The 22,288-nt window shown below is 45.1% G+C and overlaps 1 protein-coding gene across 1 annotated transcript in view; it reads left to right on the top strand.

The window, feature by feature from the left end:
- EBF2 (EBF transcription factor 2) overlaps positions 1–22,288 on the top strand; it is a 117,793-nt gene that overhangs the window by 82,250 nt on the left and 13,255 nt on the right. Inside the window, exons 7-11 of the mRNA XM_066206194.1 lie at positions 2,709–2,790; positions 12,787–12,904; positions 14,664–14,794; positions 15,669–15,795; positions 21,653–21,741. Coding sequence (XP_066062291.1) covers positions 2,709–2,790; positions 12,787–12,904; positions 14,664–14,794; positions 15,669–15,795; positions 21,653–21,741 — 547 coding nt within the window. The remainder of the gene's footprint in view (positions 1–2,708; positions 2,791–12,786; positions 12,905–14,663; positions 14,795–15,668; positions 15,796–21,652; positions 21,742–22,288) is intronic.

Below are 22,288 nucleotides of genomic sequence, written 5' to 3' on the forward strand. Positions count from 1 at the left end.
TGTCGAGCAGTTTGCTCGTGGGTTTCGCCGTTTAAATGTACATTTGGAATTTTTTTTTTGCCTCTCTCTCTGTGTCTGCCTTTTCGGGGTTGTGTCACTCACTGACCCCCAGGATCTGTGCTCTTCCCAAAATCAGCCCAGCTGACAAAGCAAGTTCTCTCCCAGACACCTTTCCCTGCTCCTTTCCTTCATTCTTCAGTTCACCTTGATCATTTTTCTCACCTCAATCAACTTTAATGCAAGCATTAAAGAATTAAAAAAAATTAAAAAGCGAGCTGGCCATTTTCCTGCTTAATTTGTTTTATATTTCCTTACAAGTAACGACTTGTGGATTATTTTTGTTGTTGTTGTTGTTGTTGTGGTTCTCCTGCAGAACAATCATTGTTTTTTCCATTTAAAAGTTCCTTGCCTTGGTTCACTTTATGGTTTGGTTCCATTCTAGAGTTTGCACATCTCTTACGAGCTGTTTATATATCTGCAAATATTCTTTTTTATGTCTCTGAGAGGAGGGAAAGAGGGAAAAGGAGTTTTGTTTGTGAGCAACATTTGTGCTGATTCACATTCCCCTGCGGATCTCCGAGGCGTGCAGGGGAATTTTTCCTCCTGAAATCGTTTTTAGGGATAAAATCCTCCCAAACATTTCGTGACCAGGTTTCAGCACGGACTGGGCAGGACTCGTTTAATAGAATATACTCAGTGCTGCTCCCAAGGCATGGAATTCTGTAGGAATTTTTAGTTTGGGAGGCACGGAGGTGCCCAGGGCTCTGTCGGCTGAGCACTGACACCTCTCCCTGCTGAACCTCAACGTCCTGCTGAAGGGAGACCCGAGATGAGAAGGAGACGTGGAGAAAATATCACTCTCACCTCGAGAAAATGAACATTTTTAAAAATATCTACCATATTTGTGACGGATTTAAGGAAATATTAGCTAAAACCCAGGAGATTTGAATTGAAAAGGGGCTCCTGGCAGGGTGGATTTTGTGGCACGATTCTTTTTTCTGGGTGAGGTTTTTTTTTTCGTGGGAGTGGGTTTGTCTATTCGAACGACTCCAGCCCGTGGCTTTTTCTTTGTATTTTTGGGGCAGATGGAGGAGAAATCTCGCGGTGGGAGCAGCGCAGAGAGAAGTGGCACTAACGAGGGAGAGCAGATTTCTGTGTTATTGTCTGGTGCCGGGGCTGGTTTGGAGGGTGTTGTTGGTAAACCCAGGAAATATCCATCTTTCTCCTTTAAAGTTCTAATTCAAGGCATGAATGTGTGAGTTCTGAAGGGACTTAGGGACTGCGGTAAAAAATCGTTGTCATAGTAACAGAAAGGGAAATAGGCCTGGCTCACCTGGGACTTTAACTTACTGCAAAAGCAGATTTTTTTCTTTTTTTTTTTTTTTTTTTTTTTTAAGGAAAGCGCTCAGCAAGAGAAATAAATAAATAACTTGCTCTTTGTATTCGAAATCAATCCTTCAACTATTTATTTTCTTCTCCTCGTATCCCACTCTTTTTTCCCCCCTTCTAAATCTACCTCCAAGCCTTTGATTTATTTTTTTAATTACAATTGTTGCGGTGAAACCCATCTTGTCTGACAAACAGCAACGGGAAGGGGAATCACAGAGAATATTTTCACTTGCAGCAGAGGATGCCAAAAAAATTTTCTTGCTTATGCCTGAATTTTCGAAGGCTTGCTTGTTTTGTTCTAAATCCAACAACCGTGGCTTTTCACACAGTTTCTTTACCTCTGAAACGTCCAGATTCAATCAGAAAACAAAGAGGGGAGGGAGGGGTGAATCCTTTTCCTCCATGGATGTGAGTTAAAATTTGGTGGGAACAGCTTGAGGAAAAAAAAAAAAATCCTGCTTAATATTTCTAAACTCAAAAAAAAAAAAATCTCCTCGCAGCGTTGGGTGAGTCACCAAACAGGCTGGAGATTCCACTCGGGTACACGACAAGCTAAAAACTCTGCAGGGTAATAAAGCACATGAAGATGGGTGTCTGTGACAGGGCAAAAGAATAATTGGCAGGAGAACTTTGTGGGATGTTAATGGGTTTATCTGCTCGGACAGCGTGAGCTGTCATGTTTCACTTGGAGCTCGTGTTTTCCTTATCTGCCCTCAGAAAAATCGAGGTAGGAATAATCTGGGCTCTTGGCAGTTCTGCTCCTCTGCTTTTAGTGACTGGAATCTTCAGCAGGAAAAAAATAATAATAATAAAAAAATAAACATCATCAGGATGAGACCTCATCAGATTCTTCCCTGAGCTCTGTTTGCTCCTGGGTTTTTTTTTTTCATACATTCCAGGTCCTTCCAAGGTTTATCTGCCTCCAAGTCGCCCTGTTGGTTTTGGGGTTTTCACAATACCATCACCCTCCTGTGTCGTTTCGTGGAAAAATCCCTCCAGGCAGCCAAAGAGAGACCTTGAATATGAGGGAGAGATAAATGGAGAGTCTAAAATTTGCCGAGAGGGAGTGGGTGCAGATCAGAAGAATTGCATCCGCTCTCCCCACGGTGGATTTCAGTCCCATTCCTTACCCTTTACCTGTTGGTTATTTTTTTTTTTTTTTTGTAAATTCTCTTTATTGGAGTTTGGTTTGTTTGTGCTGTGATAAATTCCTGTAAGATCCACCGTCGTGCAAATCACCTCGTGTCCATTTTAAACCAGAATGCAACAACACCTCGTGCTGTGCTCAATGGGAGTGACGTGCCTCTTTATCTTTCCAGATTCTTCCTCAAATTTTTTCTCAAGTGCAATCAGAACTGCTTGAAAACAGCAGGAAACCCACGAGACATGAGGCGGTTCCAGGTAAGTCTTACAAGGCTCAGCATTAACCTCTCTGCCTCTGCTCTTCTTTTTCTTCTCCTTTCCCACCTCCTCTCTCCAAATAAACATAACGACAACTCATGAACAGCCCCACCAGACAGCCCTAAAGTTTTTTCTCCATTTGTTGTGTTTAAACCTTTTTCTTTTTCTTCCTCCTTTTTTTTTTTTTTTATTTTTTTCCTTTTTTTTTTTCCCTTCCCTCCTTTTCCACCCCGAGTCCCCAGGGGGAAGTGCCGCACTGTACCAACCAGCAGTGGATATTTGATTTGACACCCTCGGGCAAAAGCGCTCGCACATCCAGCTGCCCACAGCAGGGATCGTGCTTGTGATATTTAGATGCCTCAGAATTTTTTCAAAGTAGCTCTGTACGTGCTGCACAAGCAACCTCCTCATTCCCCACCTCTTCCCCTGTCTTTTGGGGGTTTTTGTTTTGTTTTGGGGTTTTTTTTTTTTGGATTTCTAACACTCTCACATCCTCCCTTTTTTGAAAAACAAAACAAAACAACAACAAACCAAGAAGCCAAACCAGCGCTGGTCACTTTAAGATCTCACAGCAAAAATAAAAACCCAACAAGCCCCTTGGGACCGTGACCCAGCTGCTTTTTTTCTTTTTTTTTTTTTGCAGTGAATTCTGCCACTGGTTCCATCGGGGCTGATGGGTTGGGAATTCCAGCTCACACAAACCCCTGGAGCAGCTGGAGGGTGGCAGTGGGGAGAGAGCAGAGGCAGGCAGGGCTCTCCTGCCTTCAATTTTTGGCAGCTCTTTAATTTGTTTGGATAAATGAAAGGGTTTCTTTCACCTGTAGCTGAGCCCCTGTTGAGGCGTCAAGGGGATGGTCCAGATTTGACAACTGGGATGTGCTGTGAGGTCATCTGGGAAGGGAAAGGAGGAAAGGGAGGGAGGAAAGTGGGGCTGGAGGGGAGGAAAGTGGAGCTGGAAGGAAGGAAAGTGGGGCTGGAGGGGAGGAAAGGAGCTGGAAGGGAAATAAAGTGGGGCTGGAAGAGGAGGAAAGTGGGGCTGAAGCTGATTCTGGGGACAGGATGACCCACAGCCATGGAATCAGGGGGTTGGGCTGTACCCCAGTTTTCTGGGTGACCCTCGATGAGCCAGTTCCTCTCTTTTTTCCATCTCTGATCCCAAACGGGGCCGCTCACCCCGGTGAAACTCTCTACTCCTGGCCCAGGAGAGCCTTGGGGCAAGTCCCTGAGTCCTCTGCCAGCCAGAGGCTCCAAAATTCACTGATGGAGCCCAGGACCAGCCTTGGAGATGCTGCTTGTTCTCATCATTATTGTCACTGTCCCACATTGTTGGAAAAAACCCTTTTTCTGACCCAGACATGGGGCTCCTGAGAGGCTTTTCAAAGACTTTTATTCCATTTTCAGTCTCATGTGAAGGGTGAGACAATACAGATGTTACACTTCACACCGTCACAGTCAGAAGCCAAACTATTTCCTAATTACAAAACATTTTGAGGGTGTTTTGGCCTCTCAGCTTTTGCCACACGATGCTGTTAACGCCTTTAATTGAATCATCTTTTAAAATACCCCACATGGGTTTGGTACAATGCATCTTTCACGGTTCTATGTCTCCAAAATACCTGGTTAATTTATTTGCAAGGTCATCATTTGAAACTTGTCCCTAGTTCGATTTCCACCTCCGTAATAAAATTTGGGTTTTAGCTCACTGAGGGGTGTGTGGTTTTCCTGGAGGTCCTTGACATGGGAAGGTGACATCCATCCGTGGGTTTGGATTTTGATGCTCCATGGCTTCATATTTCATTTTTTTTTTTTTTTGGTGTTCACTTGCATCAGTTTCCTCATTTATAAATGGAGTTAAAACTCCACTGGAGTTTTCAGAGTTGCTTCAGACTTTCAATCAAAACGCGAAAAAGTGATTTTTTTTATTTTTCTTCCTTTTCTGTTAGCAATGAAAAATTTAATAATTAAAAAAATAAAACAACCAACCAAACGTTTCACCTTTTATGAGAAATCCTGCAAATCAAAAAAGCTTCTGAAAGCTCAGAAAAAATTAAAGAAATGCAGGCAAAAAAAAAAAAAAAAAAGAAAAAAGAAAAAGAGATTTATTAGCTTTTTGTTTGGAACATGAAGAAATTTAAAGCAAAAAATTCCTGACCAACCTAATTTTTTTCACCAGCAGTTTAAAGAGACTGCAGTGACTCCTTCACTCTGTGGTTTTGAGAGATGATAAGACACGAGGAAAAAAAAAGAGGTGCTCATTGTTAGGGAATTTACACTGAGGTTTGGTTTTTGGTTTTTTTTTTTTCAAGTGGCAATTTCCATAAAGAAAACAAAACAAAAAAAACCCACACCCCAGCAATTACTTCTCATCTGCCAAGAATGCTAAAAAAAAAAAAAACTGGAAAGCAAAAGAAAAACCTCTTTTACGGCGTGTAAGCACATCTTGTTGGCTCTTGGAGCTGATTGTGGAATGTCAGGAAACATAAATATTCCCCTTTTTTGGGGGGTTGTCCTGAGTTTGTTAAAAAATCGTGCCCAGGGCTCTCCTGATTAACACCTGGGGACACGAGGCACTGCCATAACACACAGAATATTGCTTGGAGCTGCCAAAAGAGAAATTCGGGACCCAAACGCGCCGGAATATCGGAGAAATTCAGCTCTGATGTCAAACCCCTGCTGGCTCCTCCCAAAAAATCCTCAAATCCTCGATTCCCATCAGAGGCTGAGCTGCAGGAGGAGTTTGGATCCGACTTTGTTTTTGGGGTGGGGAGGGCAGAAATGTCTTTGTGGTCTCGGGATTATTCTTGGTGTCCCCTGACCCCAATGGGGACGTGACAGGATCCAACAGCCTCAGATGTCCAGGGAAACCCTGAACAGGGAAAACTTGAACAGGGAAACCCTGAACAGGAAAATGGAACCAAACCCTGCAGGAATCCCATCCCTGGGCACGGAATTCCTTCATTCCTCAGCCCATCCACCCGCCGGCTCTCCTGTATGGGAGATATTTTGGGATTATTTCACAGAAGACATCAGGATTCTCCTTGTCTTCTGTCGTTATTAAAGAAAAAAAAAACAGCAGAGAGGATCCTTCTATCAAAGTTCTCATTTAAATCATGCTGAAATATGATTTAAAATATTGAATTATTGACTGAAATAAAAATTACTGAAACCTGGGCCTGGAAGGGTCTCACCCAACACCATTTTTGCTTTTTTGATGGAGCCTGAATGAAGACACAAATGCAAGTGTCATAAATGTGTGGAAATCATCCTGAAATATGATTTAAAACACTGAATTATTGAATGAAATAAAAAATACTGAAACCTGGGCCTGAAAGGGTCTCACCCAACAGAATTTTTGCTCTTTAATGGAGCCTGAAGGAAAGCCCAGACCTGAAGCTTTGTTGGTGAGGCACAAATACAAATAAAAGATGTGGAAATTGTGCCTTACAACGAATCCTACTGAGTTTTCCTGCATTGGAATATTGGAAACTTGCTTTGATATTAAGTAGAGCTTCAAAAATACAATTAAATTCTCTTGCCTTCCTTTTTTTTATTTTTTTTTTTTTGAGCCGAATGCAATGAGTTTGGTGCTGTTGAAAACCATGTTTTCCACCAGAAGTTAAGGAATGCGTGGCCATTATTTTAGTGGGGGTGGGTTTTTTTTCCCCTGTAGTAACATGATTTTATTGTGAATTATTGTGAATCACTACTCCAATGTCTGTCAGTGGCTAAAGCAGGGAAAGAGAATCTTCCCAGAATTAAAGGAAAGGGAACATTTCTAGAACTAAGAGATACTTTGACAGTTCCTTGATGGCTGCCCAAAACCCACAGAGATCGAGCGATATGTCCTTGTGAATTCAACTGAAGCAAATATTGGCTATTTATCAATTAAAATATTTCCAAACAAAGCTGGTGGATGGAAAACTGAGGCAAAAATCCTCCTAAAATCACCGATTCAAACACAGGCTTTGAGTTCAGCTCCTCTGCAAATTGAGTTTACACAGGTATTGTGAGGCAGGGCTGTGCTCTCAAGTGAGGGATCCTCCCAGGAATGGAACATAAGGTAAAATAAAAATAAAGTAAAATAAAGTAAAGTAAAATAAAATAAAATAAAATAAGATAAAATAAAGTAAAATAAAGTGAAATAAAGTAAAGTAAAGTAAAATAAAATAAAATAAAATAAAATAAAATAAAATAAAATAAAATAAAATAAAATAAAATAAAATAAAATAAAATAAAATAAAATAAAATGAAATAAAAAATGCCCTCCATTTAATGAGAATTTCTCCTGCAGAACCTGATTGAAGCCCAATGATACTTTAATGGTAACGACCGGTGTGTAAAGGGGAACAATAATTCCGTGGAATTGAGATGAGGCTCTTCAGCTGAAAATGCTTCAGCTGAGACCTGGTGCTCACACATTAGGCTCCTGTTGAGTGGGAATTCTGCTTCCTGCAGGAGCAGAGTGATTAAACAGGTCCTGCAGTGCCAGGGAGGGGCAGGAGGCAGCAGAAATCGGTACCAACAGTGGTCAGCTTTGAACCAAAATCCCTTTTTTTTTTTTTTTTTTTTTTTTTTAGGAGCTATAAGAGAGAGGTCAGTAATTGCCCTCTGTTTTCAGCAGAAAACATGACATGGAATGTTTCCTGGCAGGTAACCCCCCCCCCCCCACCTCCTCCTCCTCTAGATGCTCTAGGGAGGAAGAGAAAGGAAAAATAACAAGGTGCATCCCCGGGGAGGTTTCCTTCCTGACCCCGCAGTGGTTGGATCAGTTCATCATCAGGCACGTGAGCAAAGCTGGCTGGGGCTGGGATTTCACCAGATCCTGAGCTCTGAGGGGTCTGTGTCACTCAGGGAGATGGAAAATGATGAGGAGGAGGAGGAGGAGGGCTGGGATGATATTGGGAGTTAGGGATGTAGGGAGGAAAAAGGATAAAACACAGGATAAAGCATAACTGCTGTGACAGGGAATCCTGTTCAGGCTGATGGGGATGTGCCAGAGACCCCCGTGGTCAGGCTGGGCCATGGACAGGGACCACTGAGCTGCTGCCAGAGGTGGAATATCACGGAATAATCACCATGGGGGACTCGTTTCCCAGCTATGGATTTGCAAAACAAACGCAGCCGGTGGCAGCAGAGCCTGGGCCTGTCACTGGAGGGGGCAGATTTCTTCACTGGGTGCTGAGCGACCCAACGAAAGGTGATTTTGTTATTTTGGATTCTGTGTGAGTCAGGGAAGGACTGACTCAGCTGCAAGAGAAAAAAAAAAACAAACCACTCCAGGAGCTTGATGTGCTCAGATCTGAAGGCCAAAATATCCACGGGGAAAGGGAGTTCCCAGAGTGATGCCTCATCCATCAAAAGCCAACCACAGATGAGATCCGCTCTGTCCCACACTGCCAGCAGAAAGGAGGGGGATTTCTGCATTGGGCCCTTCTGGTTTCTTGTTTGGGCACAGTACACTGAATTAACTGCAGCCAAAAGGGAGCAGAATGACATTGGAACAGGTGCAGGAATGGGTTACTCAGGGTTCAGGGGCTGGACAGGAGCTTGGCTCAAACCCTTGCGCTGAGGAGGGATGGAACAGCTCTCTGAAATTACCCTCAGGTAGGTCAGGAAGGGAAATGATCATTTTAAAGCTGATGTTAAGTGTAAATTGACCAGGAATTAATTTAGGCTGTAAGCCATAAATTCCCTCATCATCAGGCCTTAAAACAAGCCGAGCGTCAAAGGCAGGAGGTGGGAATGGTGTCAAATGATTTTCTGAACGCAGCTCCGTGCTTTGGCTGTGGATAGTGGCAGGAGATGAGGTGTCAGTGACCCAGGAGTGGTCCCCAAGTGTCCCAAGACCTTCAGGTTCCCTGGGGTGAAGGCCAAGTGCCCAGTTTGCCCTGTCAGCCCCCAGGTTGGAGGCTCCTGGAGAGGATTTCCCAAAGAATTCCATGGACGTTTTGAGCACAGTGAGGCTGCTGGCGTTTTTCACATTATTTATCTTATTCCTAATCCAGCTCTGAAGCAAACCCATCACATCCAGGTTCTCCTCCTGTGTTACTCCCTCAACCAAAATTCCTGGTGACATCAATGGGAGCCTTGCCCAAGCCCAGGCAAGCAGGATGAGGCCTGACATCTTTCCTTCCACTCAGCTGGAAAATAATAATAATAATAATAATAATAATAATAATAATAATAATAATAATAATAATAATAATAATAAATCCTCATAGCAGTTGTTTTTTTTTTTTTGGAAAAGTTAAAATAACATGGTGCTGTGACCAGAGAGTTGTAAGGGAAAGTGCATCAGGAATGCAATATTGTTTCCAGATGTACAATGTCATAAAGAATTTTTTCCACACTTGGAATGGTAACAGGAATTTTTTTTGAAGAGATCATTTACACAGTGATGAGATATGTTACATGGAAGTAAATGCCTGTATGCCTGGAATGTTTGCACCATATGTCTAAAATAGGTGTCTGTGACTGATACAGGGTTTATATCTGGGGATGTGAATGGATTTGCATATCTGTGATCTGTTTTAGAATATAAAAATACTGATATAAGGTGGTTGGGGGAGGGAAATTTGCAGCTCCCAGGTGGAGGTTTGTAAGGAAACTGTGCAGGGAGGCGCAGGAGGGGCAGGGCAGCTCAGAGGAGCTGAGTTTAATGTGCTAAAGACACTTTGGGCTGGATGTCACGGGAGGTGAACCCTCCCCGTGGGTTCTGAGCCAGGATTGCAGCTCAGAAATCCACCTGGGGAACAAAAATAACGCGGGGATCCAGCTCCAGCATTTCTCCAGGGCTGCTGGAGCATCGCTGCTGTGAGGCTGTGGCCTCTCAGCTGAGGAGAAGACCTCTGCAGATTGGCAGGGAGGACCCCAAGGAGAGTGAAAAGAGCCCAGAATCCTGTAATTCCCTGAAATTCTGAGGGAAGTGGGAGGATTCTGTGTTTGGGAGGATGAAGGAATAACACATTGCCCTCTCTATTTCTTTCTTGCTCGCTGTCCTCTGAAACCCCAGCAGAGGTGACAGCTTGGTCCAGGTTTTGTGTGGCACAAAATCTGTGATTTTTATGTTTTCTGTGCCCAAAATTTGGCCCTCAGCCCCAATTACCAGAACCCATGGCCTACCTGACCTATTTGGTTGTTCTCAGATCATTCCCTTTGGATTGAATTTTGCGTTAACAAACGGCGTGAGGTGAAAGATCATCCACTGAGAACAGGCAAAGGAGCCAAATTATCATCCACGAGAAGCACTGCCATCAGGGCAGGAAAAGAAAAAAAAAACTCCCCAGAACCATTTGCCAGCGCCGTGGGCAAAAGTGAGAATTTAAATCTCCAAGGAAGTTTGCACATCACCTTTCATCAGCACTAAATACAGAGGGATGTTTTTTTTAAAAAAAATGGCTTGGACTATTTTACGACGTTGGGAGAACAAGTGCTGTCGGTAAATACGTGTTCAGGAGGGCATTGGCAAAAAAAAATTGCACAGAAATGGTTAACAAGGTAATGGCAAGAAACGTTGACCTTGATTTGTTTGGCTAAGATGTAAAGATTTTTGAAGGTCAAAGGTGTTCTCGTGTAGTGTTTTGGAGTCTAACTGTGTCTGACCCTCTAACATTAAGCTGCTGTGGCCTGCAGTTTTGAAGAGTGAAGCAAACCAGGGGGAAAAGAGGGAAGGGGGAGAGAACAGGAAATGGAGTGAGGTGTTTCAGGAAGTTGTCAGGAGTTGACTGATTGATTCCAGATGGGAAGGGTCACCCCTCGTGACCCAGGAAATACTCACTGGGGGAAAGCAGTTGGCTTGTGAAAGGGAAGGGCCTGGGAGTTAGGGACCATGGTGGAATGCGCATTCCTCCTCCTTTTTATCCATAAAACATTGGGTTTTAACCTCCAGAATAAAACAGTTGTGTTGTGATCTCCACCAGGCGAGGAGGGAATGGCAAAGTGGAGGAGTTCAGGCAGTTTGAGGTCCATGATCCACACCGCGGATGAGGAGTTGGGCAGTGGTGGGGCGGCAATGACAAAGCTCTCTGCTGAAATTCAGGTTACAGCAAAAAATTTGTATCAATTAACAAACTTTGAGAAGGTTCTGCTCCGGACCTGAGCTTTGCACCTGGTCCTGTCCACGAGAGTGTTGTGTTTATCCACCCCGGGTGAATTCACCCAGCCTGTGACAGGCCCAGCGGCTCTGGCCCTCCTGTCATGGGTGGGACAGGTGGATAAAAGTGGAACCACACATGGAGGGAGGTCTAGAACCTTCCATTCCTGCTGGCGCAGGGAGCAGAAGGTGCTCAGCACTTCTGGGCTGGTTCTTGCCATTACTCTGCCATTGCCGTGGGGTCTCTGCACCTCCTGCCAAAACGTGGCTCTTGTGTTGTGCACAACTCAAAGGGTGATTCCAGCACTGAGCCCTGCTCTGGGACCGGGACAGCACCCAGGGAATGGCTGGAGCTGTGGCAGGTCAGGCTGGAGAGCAGGGAAAGGTTGGATTTTGGGGAAGGTTGGATTTTGGGAAAGGCTCTTCCCCCATTGGGTGCTGGGAATGGGCACATTCCCAAATCTGCCAGAGCTCCGGGAGAGCTTGGACAGCACTCCAGGGGTGCTCGAGGTGGGATTTGGGGGTCTCTGTGCAGGCACAGGAGCTGGATCAATGATCCCAGTGACTCCCTTTTCCTCTCAGGACATTCCATGGTTCTGTTCTCTGTGTGAACATTGAAGCCTGGCTCTGTCCCCTCTTCCTGGGAGCACGTGGGTGTGGATTTACCCCAGTCGTGTGAGTGAGCTCAGAGATGTCTCCATCCCATAGCGCAACTGTACATACAAGACACACTTTTTATTTTTTTTTGCTTTATTTTTTACATTTGGTTGCAATTTAAACACTTGTCGTAAATATTCCAGACACTGGAATAATTCAGGCCTATTCCCCTTTGCCACAGTGTGCTCTGGGCTGGCCAGTGAGAGACTAAAATTTATTTCCATTGTTTAAGGGAAAATAATGAAGTGCATCTGAGTGGGCTCAGCTATGTCATGTGGGAAACGTTCCCTTTGGATGGAGTCACACCCCACCCAAATGGGAGTGAGGAAATCAGTTGGCACACGAAAGCAACACATTCTGTGACAAGAATGCTTGAGAAGTATCAGAGTACGGGATGACAAGAGCCTTTTGGAATGAATTAGGGTTGTCTCGAGAAAGAAAGTGTTCTTTAAGCTCGCCTGAGCCTGGGGAGGGCAAGGGCTCTCCTGCTCTGTGCTGGGATAGAGTTTTATCAACAATTAGAGCTTGACGTTCTCTTACCTCGGCTGTAACAGCTGAGGCTGTGAAAATCCAGGAATGCGTCCAGGGTTTGACTCTCCGTGGCTGTGCGTTTCTGTCGGTGTGGCAGTGGGATGGGATCAAGCTCATTTACGCCAAGTGATGGTCAAAACCCACTCAGCCAGAGGGCATCTTCTTTCAGGAGTTAAAACGCTGTTTGTTTTCCCCAGAAGTCTGTGGTTTGAAGTCACACGTATTTATGGACTGATGGGATTTAGAGCTTTGGATACTGTAAAAACTACAGTGGGATTAATTAACATATACATTTACTTCCTCTGAGAATTCAGGTTGGAGCCCAGTCGTGGAGGCTGAGGTTTCAAACCTGCTGCTTGCTTTGGGGTGCTCAGGCTCAGATGATTTTTCAGGAGGCACTGTGCACTCACATGTCAAAACCAGGCATGATGTTCGGTCCTGTTTGCATGGAGTTTCCATCCTGCAGGAGCTGGGCCATTATACAGCGAGGCATCTACACAGCCCACAGGACGCCGTGTTAAATGCAATTAAAGCACTGAACGAAGGCTGAGAACATTTTCTCCCCTCCTTGTAAGGCCCTGCAGGGCGTGCTGCCATTTTGCAAAACAAGGGGTTGGGCCCAACTGAATAATTAATCCTTAACGAGCTGAATTTTGAATAAATCGTTTACCTGGCTGGTTTGTTTTGTTTTTTCCTTCTCTTTTCTAAATATCCAGGTGGTGCTATCGACAACAGTGAACGTGGATGGGCACGTGCTGGCAGTGTCTGACAACATGTTTGTGCACAACAACTCCAAGCACGGGAGGAGAGCGAGGAGACTCGACCCCTCGGAAGGTGGGAGTTGTGTCTGGAGAGCGGAGCAGAAATTACCCATTCTTCCATCTCTGTTTGTTTTCAGGAGGGAAGGAGAGCTGAGGGGGAATTGCAGAGCCTCAGGGGGTTTGGGGAAAGGCAGAGGCAGGAAAAACAGTGTCTACTGCATGCAAAATATGATCCTCCTCACATCTGAGGGACTGGCTCCCCCCTCCCCCTGCAATTTATTAATTAGTATGTGCTGTGAAGATGAAAAACACGGAAAAACACCAAGTATTATCTAAATTTCAGCGCTCTCATTCAGCTGGGATAGATTTGATTTCAGGCAAATTAGGCAAGATGACATCTTAGTTAAACAGAGCCGTTCCAGCACAAGATGTGTATGAAAAAGTGTCACTGGTTCCCTTAAACAAACTGTGCACGGAGCCTAACGATGCGCAGAGGGAGCTGACACTAATTGATGTGAGTTTGTTTGGCTAAGCCAGACTCATGGCCAGCTCCAGGATGGGTTGGGGACTGGATTCAAGCAATTACAAATCCTCGTATCTGTTAAGTTTCAAAACGTTGGGGCCCCTCCTCTCCTCTCCCTCTTTTGGTTCCCAAAACATTCCGCCTCCCTCGCGCAGACAGTGCTCGAAAAAACAATGGGGAAAAGGGCTGGGAAATGCTCCCAGTGCCCACTTTTCCCTCTCCTGCAGCCACTGAAAGTGAGAAGAGCTGGTGATGTTAGTAGAAAAGACAAGCGAGGATATTATTTCATTATAATGTTTTGCTGCCCCACTTCTTAACGGTGCCCTGTATCAACCTAAAAGAAGAATTAATGAACTGGAAGAAAATGATTGAATCAGTAAAGAATTCAGAGTGGTGTTAATTCTCCCCCAGCGGGCAGTGAAATGGTAGAAGGAAAATCCCAGGATTCCAAGCCTAGGAAGCCATCCAGTTTTTCCTTGACTGATTGGATGTGATTGACTGGCTGTTCAAAGGAGTCTCATGTTTTTGGAGCGCTGCCAAAGTTCCCCTCCACCTCTGACCCTGTCAACATTGGGAATGGAGTGATGGATTGACTTTGGTTATGGCCTGGAAACCATATTGGGTTCCTGATGGGATGCATAGTCCAGGGGCCTCGAACATATGGAAGAGAGAAATAATAAAAAAAAAAAAAAAAATTTGACTCCATAAAATCAAGAAAACTTTTAGAAATTATCTCCTGATATGAATTGGAGGAGACATTTGATATTCCCATATCTTCTTTCACCCATTGATAAACAGTGAATGTGACTCTAGCTGGTTTTTTTCCACAGGGTTTGTGTCTGTGGGATCATATGCTAATGAGTGGGTGCTATTTTGGTTTATTTTTAAGCAGCCTCTGCACAACCATTTAAGCGTTTCATTTTTACACCCACTACAGTTGGCCTATTAGGCTTTAATGACACGATGTTAAGTGCCAGTAATGAATAGGCAAGTAATTAACACTTGCAAAGGCAGAAAAACACTCCTTTATTTATTTCTTTATCAACATCCTGGGCTTTGTGGAGTGGTGAGCAGCCTTCATGGGTGAATGGCTGCAAGGGACTTGTCCCAGGCCTGTGCCAGCAGCGGGAATTCAAGAATTCCCGGCAGTGGACGGGCGGAGCTGCGGTTTTGCGTCACTTGGGATGTTGGGTGCTCACAGGAATTGATTTACACCCAGGCCTGCAAACAGCCTCAAAGCTGTCGAGGGGGAGATTTTAAAAAATACACCTTTAAAGGATGTTTTGATGGGATTTTTTGTTGTGTGCAGCCACGCCCTGCATCAAAGCCATCAGCCCCAGCGAGGGCTGGACCACGGGGGGAGCCATGGTCATCATCATCGGGGACAACTTCTTCGACGGGCTGCAGGTGGTGTTTGGGACCATGCTGGTGTGGAGTGAGGTGGGTACAGCTGCCCCCTGCCCCTGAGATGGGCAGATTTCCCTTTCCTGGGTTAATTCCTGTTCCCATTCCGTGCTCCTGCGTGAGGTGGGACGTTCCCTGTGTGAGGGGAATTCATGGAATTGTGTTTTTCTTGCTCTGTGATGCCCAGAACGGAACTGAACAATTCCAGGCATCTATAAAATCAAAGAAATTATTAGAAATTGTCTCCTGATGTGAGCTGAAGGAGACATTTGATATTCCCATATCTTTTTTTACCCGCTGATGAACTTAATGAATGTGACTCTACCAATTTTTCCACTGGGTTTATTATTTACAGCGGAAATAATGAACTGTAGCCTGTTATCCGAGGTTATTTACATAAGCAAAGGTAGAGAAATAAAGGGTTTGAGTTTGGGAAGGAGAAAAAGCTAAATCCATCTGGGCCCAGGAATAAGCCATCAGTTAACCAGTGGGCTTAACAGTACAAGTTTCTTGATGACAATTTATCCTAAAATGTGTGATCCTCTCCTGGAGGCCAGGAACTAATTCCGGTGTATCCCTCAGCTGATCTATAGTGATGATAATCAAAAATAAAGAGATTTACAGAGGCCTGTGATGGCAGGACCAGAGGGAATGGATTTTAAGTGAACAAGGGCAGAGCTGGAGGTGAGGATGACAATTTTTATGAGGCACAGGGAGCCCAGAGAAGCTGTGGCTACCCCATCCCAGGAAGTGCCCGAGGTCGAGCAGCACTTGGAGCAATCTGGGATGAAGAAAGGTGTTCACTGGGGGTGGGACTGGATCCTTAGGGTCCTTCCAACCCCAAGTCTTCAGTGATTTACTAAAAGATTAGAACAGACAGCTGATGGTGCCTCTGCTGTTCCATTCCCAGCTGATCACACCTCACGCCATCCGCGTGCAGACGCCGCCCCGGCACATCCCTGGCGTGGTGGAGGTGACATTGTCCTACAAATCCAAACAGTTCTGCAAGGGAGCACCAGGCAGGTTCATCTACACAGGTGGGTGCCTGGGGCTTTGTTGCTTTTTTATCTTCTTTGCTGCCACAGTCGGAGTTAAATGCTCGAGACGGTATTTTTGTGTTCGGACTCAGATGTTTGTTAATTCTTATCTGTGTTATCACTTTCACAAGCTGAGAGTTCTACAGCACTTGTAGCTAACTAACTAAAAAATGGCTCCTGTCTTTTTCTCTACAAGGCCTTTTAAGGATAAACTGTCCAATTATGAAATGACACCTCAATTATTTTTACTTTTAACCCAATAACCAAACACCCATGGTCTGCAATGCGGATTTTTCTACCCAATTACCAAACACCACCCAGACCCAGGAAGGAGAAGGAGAAAAAGGACTCAGCCTAAGCCCTAAATCCCCCACCCTGCTTTATAAATATATTACTATATTCTAAACCCTTAAACTCTGAGTTTTGCACCCTGTGACATCACACACTTCTATCCAAACCCCACACCCACAATCCCAGCGCTGTCACTCAATTTTGGGAGCCTTTTCCACGGCCTCAGGTCAATGCAGTGTTTGCTGGGGGGGTCAGAGCCTGTCAGCACAGAAAATCTGAATTTCTCAGTGCCCAGGGTGGAAATTCTCAGTGCCCAGGTTTGAAAATCTCAGTGCCCAGAGTTCCAACAGGGTTTGGGCTACAGGAGCTGTGTCTGTGATTGATATTGACAACCCTTCCTTTGATTAATTAACGAATGAATTAATTTACCCTCTTGCTCTTCCAAGGCCACTCTGGCGGTGGTGACATTTGGGGGGTGTAAGGAGGAGGTTTCATGAGGCATTTTTAGTGCACATTAATATTTTTCCCACCTGCTGTCACAACAGGGGTCTGCCCACAGAACATACAACCAAACATTTCTGCTCAACCTGATTATATTTGAGCCTTTTTTTTTTTTTATTTTGGAAAGAGTCGCTCTGAGACATTGTTTGAAGAGGAAGACGACAAACTGTTGGAAAGAGGAACATAAAAAATTAGCTCTGTGTTTCCAGGGTAGATGTGACTGGCACAGTGAGGCTGTTGTGGGAGCTCACCTGTGTCCTGTGATGTGTGTTTATGTCGCTGCAGAGTGTGCTGTGCTGGCGCTGCTGCCCTTCTGGGGCTCTCAGTGTTTCCTCTCCAAAGTGCTCTCACTCAGGGTGCTGCAGCCCGGCCTTCAGCCTCCTCTTGTTAGCCTTGAAACACAAATTCACAGAATGATTATGTGCAGGTGCTTTTATTGAAGAGCTCTGGGAGTCAGGGGTGCAGGGTACAGCCCCAAATCTGACTCCCACATGGATCCTAAATGGATGTGTTTTAATACCCTTTCATTATATAACTATATATATTAATTATTAACCCCATATTGTTCTATTGAATATATTGACCTTATCCAAGCATGGATTGTTGTAGTTTCCATCAGGGCCCCCAAACATCGTTTCTCATGATTCTTGTTTAAGATAATAATCACATTCCATCACCAAAAAAAAAATCATTACGATTAACAATCAAATCATTTATCATATGATGATTATACAGCTGCAGTTTCACATGATCCAGTAAAGACAAAACCCAACCTTTGTTTCCAGGGCCTGCGTAGTTTTGGTTCCCTTTCCCAGGCCTATCCAGGCCCAACCTTTCTTTTCACCTCCCCTGAACCTATTGTATACAGTTCCCGTGATTTTTAGAAACATTTTAACCCTAGGCTAGCACCCTCATGGCCAAAATGTCAGTGTGGACTTTCCCATGAGTTTCCCACACGGAAAACTTCCCGTCAGAGCGAGGCCAGCAGGATTCTGTAGAGAAATAACAAAGTGTTGGGGAGCACAGCAAAAACCCAGAGAAATGGCTCGGGCTTGGAGGGGAATGGCAGCTGCTGAACCAACCTTAGCAGCTGAAGTAAGAGATGAAATACCTAAAATGAGAGATAAAAGCCTGTTTTTAAAGCACCACACCCAAACATTCAGTCCCCCTGCGTGCCTTCACCCGGTGAGGGCACAGGCTGCGCACACATCCCTGCTCTGAGCTGCTTCCCTTCCATCAGCTGCTCCTGGAATAAAAAAAAAAGACATTTGTTCTCCGCTGCTAATCTTGCTGCAGCCCCATATTCTGCTTTTAATACGACACGAATTCAGATTCTCTGCCGCTGTAAGTGGTTCCATTACAGTTCCCTTGGCTTTAATAACACACCAGCTGAGGGCACATCTTGCCGGCTTTCCCAGCTCAGCTTTGATCACCGCTCCGCGTTTACTTTGTCGCAGAGATGCTAACCTGGAAATGTGGATATCAGGGAGATTTGGAACATAATTTTCCTTGCTGAGCAGAAATCCTCCGGGGGTTACCTTGTCAGAGCAAAGCAATATGAAATCGTCTGAGGGAGAGGTTGGGCTCTGGGTTGTGCCAGGATCCAGGGGTGGGGAAGGTGCTGCTTTGCTAAATCTTGTAAAGGAGATTGGAGCTCTTGTTTTCTGTGAGAAACAACACTTACAAGGGTGCAGAGAGCTCTATAAATTGGAAGAGGGACAAAAAAAAGCTGAGGTGACAAAGCATTTCCTGCTGTCACTGCTTGAGCCTGTGAGAGACATGGGGGAAAGGAGAATTCCAGGATCTGAGGAGGCTGACAGGAAACCCAGAGAGGGGCCCTTCATCAAGAACTGCAGTGACGAGACAAGGAGGAGTGGGTTGGAACTGAAAGAGGGGAAATTTAGGTGAGATTTACAGAAGAAATTCCTCCCTGTGAGGGAGGTGAGGCCCTGGCACAGAGAATCTGTGGCTGCCCCATCCTTGGGAGTGTCCAAGGCCAGGCTGGAGAGGGCTTGGAGCACCCTGGGACAGTGAAAATTGTCCCTGCCATGGCAGTGGGGTAGAACAAGATGATTTTAAAGGTCCCTTCCAACCCAAACCTTTCCATGACTCAAACTTTGATGCCACAGGTGCCTTTTCGCTGTTAACACCTTGAAATCTGGGCAGCCCACTGCAAAAACTGCTCTCCCTCTGCTGCAGCTTTATGGGTTCAGGATGTTTCTAGAGAAACCCAGACTCTGATCCTCCTGTTTTCCCGGTGCTTTGTGGGGTAAATCCCAGGTGATCTGCAGAGCTGTTGGATGTGGCCCTTTCCCACATCTCCTGGGGTGATATTGGGGTAAATCCTGCACCCTCCTCCTGCTCCAGCAGCCTGATGAGCTTTGATTTGTTGTGGGATAATGAATATTTTCATTGTGCTGGGTGGGTGTTGCAGAGAGAGGCTGAGCTGCTGCTGCATGAAGTCTCATGGAAGGTTTGCTCAGCTGTGAGAATTCCTCTTCCTCTCCTATTCCCGCAGGTCAGAATAGATTTTAAGATGAAAATGAAGCGTTTAAGATGAAAATGGAGGTTTTGAAGGGTAAAGTACATCGAGGAGGAAGCACTGTCCAGACCCTGAGGCTCACATAAATAAAGTCAGGTGGTTGGTGACACATTTAGATCCCTCCCTGCTCTTATCCAACAAATCTGTTGTTAAAACAGTCGTGCTAGGGTGAGGTTTACAGGCTCACTGATAATTTAGTTTATTCCCTGGGTGGCTTCTCTTTTCGTGCATGAATTGTATCATGCCACGCCCAGTTTTTTAAACTCTTTGGGGACATTCAAGACACCCCTTGAGCCCGAAACTCTGGATTGGAGGGTCGCCAAAGGGATTTTGCACCCGAGTCCGTTTTCTGAGGGGTTTCATTTCAGATATCTGATTTCTAGGAAATAATGAACAGCCTGCTTCGGTGTCAGGCCCCTTTATGGTCTCTGAACCCACAAACCCCAAAGCATTTGGATTTATAATTCTGGCATATTTCTGTGCCACACACAGATAAATCACTCCTGACCCAGCAGCTCTTCCCTCAGTGGAAGTGGGGTCGTGGAGAAGCTGCTCAAACTTCCTGGGGGATTCTTCATCTTTGGGAAGGTGCCACTTACTCCTCCAAAAGCTCGGTGTGGGTTTCTCGCAGGATTTCACAACAGGGATATTTTTGTTCCATTAACGAGTAAAAACCAGTAGTGGGCAATTCTGCTGCAGGCTGCACAGAAAACCTTTGTGCTGAGAGACGTAATGTCCACATTGAGTGAGGATGGCTGAGCCCTGAGAACAATTCAGCATTGTTGGGAGATGATTTGATCTATCAGGATGAAACCCTCCACGTCAATCCATTGAAAAAATGTTTGTTGAATAACAGCCAGCTTCTCCTTCCTGAATTAGCATTTTGCACATTCCCACTAGCTGTTTTTAGTAACTTGATATATATTCGAATTCCTGTATATTTCACATGTTTGAATTCCTATATGTTTCACTCTTCTTTAGCTTTGGATATGCAAAGCTAAAGAAAATATGATCAAAATCAAAAAAATATGACTTGTGATCAAGAAGAGTAATGGCACATAAGGAGGTTCAGGCTCTTGAGAGAATTGGCCTCTAATTCTCAGGATTATTGGCAAAATAACCCACCCCCCCAAAACCTCCTCTTCCCAAACGGGATGTAGATCCTGTGGCAGTTGAAATGTGTATTATTAAACTCCTTAAGCAAACCAGAATGGCTCCCAGTGGAGAGCAAAGACATTCTAAGTATAGCCAAGACTAAATTCTCAGGTCTGGGTTTTCTCTGCTCAATTCCCACTCGATTATCTCCTGTAATATTTAAACTTCATGCCATGCCATAATTATTTAATAAAAAGTAAATATAAAATGTATCTCAGTGGGGAACGTGACCTTTTACCTTTGTGTTGTTATGCCAAAGGCAGGCAGGGATAAACAGGGGACAGGGATAAACAGGGAACCTGGATCAGTGGAAAAATCCGTCCGACCTGATGGGTTCATCTCCTGGTGCAGGAGATGGTTCTCCTGTGAGGTGCTCAGGATATTTTGGGTGATTCAGTAAGAACCATCAGCCTCTCTTGCAATCGGGGGTTTTCAGCTGTGCCAGTGCTAGTTATTTTAAAAAATAAAGATTTCCCCCCCCCAAAATAACCACAAATGGTACAAGAAGGCCTAAGCCAGCACTGACTGAGGGCAGTGCTAAAGGACTTACATATGTTACTTATTAAACGTGCCACGAAATTCTCCGCAGAATCCTCAGCATGAATGTGTCGTTTGTGTTAAAAATGTGCATTCTGAAGAATAAGGGAATTCGAAGGAAAACATCCCCGGGACTGTGCCGGTGCACGGTGGCACTGCTGAGGTGTTGGAGGCAGGCAGAGCTCGAGCACACAGAACACTGCAATTTAAAGCGGAGTTTGAATAATCAGAAATCTGATTATTGTTGTTGCTGCCATTTCCTAGCAGAGACCGGGAAAGTGTCTGAAGTCTGCTGAAATCATCAGCAATGCCAGCAGGGCTCTGCCAGCTATTGCTTGACTGAGGATCTGGGTCAAAATATCCTGGTTTATCCACCAGAGATTCAGATCATTACAGGGAAGTGGCGGCGTGTGCAGAACACACAACTGGGGAAGGGAACGTGTCTAACGAAGAGCTGTGCCCTACTTTGGGGCTGCAAAACGTTGGGGGTGTGCGTGGAACGGGTTTATTCCAGGAGCAAACACGGCTGTCTGATTTCTGGCTGTGTGACCAGCAGGAGAAGACTTGTTCTGGCGTGTGTTTGTCCCATGATTTGCTTTATTGCTGTCGTGGTTTTGTCCAGAGTGAAACATCCACCCTTTAAGGAGTGTTTTGTGGCAGTGCTGCTGCATCTTGCAAATTGTTAATTCAGCCTTTGGTAGAGGATGAGAGGCCAGGCAAGGAAACTGGAGCGGTTTAAAGTGCAAAAATCGTGATTTCTTTGTTGCCATATAATGATACAGGTTTAGATACCCTCACATAATGTGGTGGGGTTTGATGTTTTCCTTCCAGCTCTAAACGAACCTACCATAGATTACGGCTTCCAGAGGCTGCAGAAGGTCATCCCAAGACATCCTGGGGACCCCGAAAGATTAGCCAAGGTAAAATAATTTTAAGCATTTCACTCAGCCCACCGTACGTGTTCTTTCACTTCTAATTCGTAAAAGAGACAAAATTATGTCTAAAATGCCCATCAGATCTGAATTCACTGATTAGTTGTAAGCCTGGCAAGAATGGGATTGTGTAGAACCCACAGTGATTTTTGTGTGTTGGAGTTCAAACAGTCTCTGAGTAATTCTGCTGCTGAATTGAACATTTCCCAGTTCATGGTCCATGGTGGCAGATCCTTGAGCAAAGGAATGTGTTGAATCCTTCACACGTTCGCGTGTCCGCGCAAAAGGATCCGCGGAAACCCCCGGAGGAGCGGGCACAGCCGGGATTTGTCCCCGCTCTTGAGGCGGAGCCGGTTCAGGACTCTGGAGAGCTCCGGGTCACGGCGGAGCCCCGGGCGGGCCGGGCCCAGCCGGCTCCGGGGGGATTTGTGGGTTTGGGGGCTGCTCTGACCCACCGGGAGGGTTTAAATTCCTCAGGTACCTGGTAAATAACACCTGGTGAGAGCACCCGGGCTTCAGAGTGACCGCACACAAA

This window comes from Chamaea fasciata, unplaced genomic scaffold (genome assembly GCF_029207755.1).
Source record: "Chamaea fasciata isolate MVZ Bird 193981 ecotype frontalis unplaced genomic scaffold, bChaFas1.0.hap1 SCAF_30, whole genome shotgun sequence".
Taxonomy (NCBI): domain Eukaryota; kingdom Metazoa; phylum Chordata; class Aves; order Passeriformes; family Sylviidae; genus Chamaea; species Chamaea fasciata.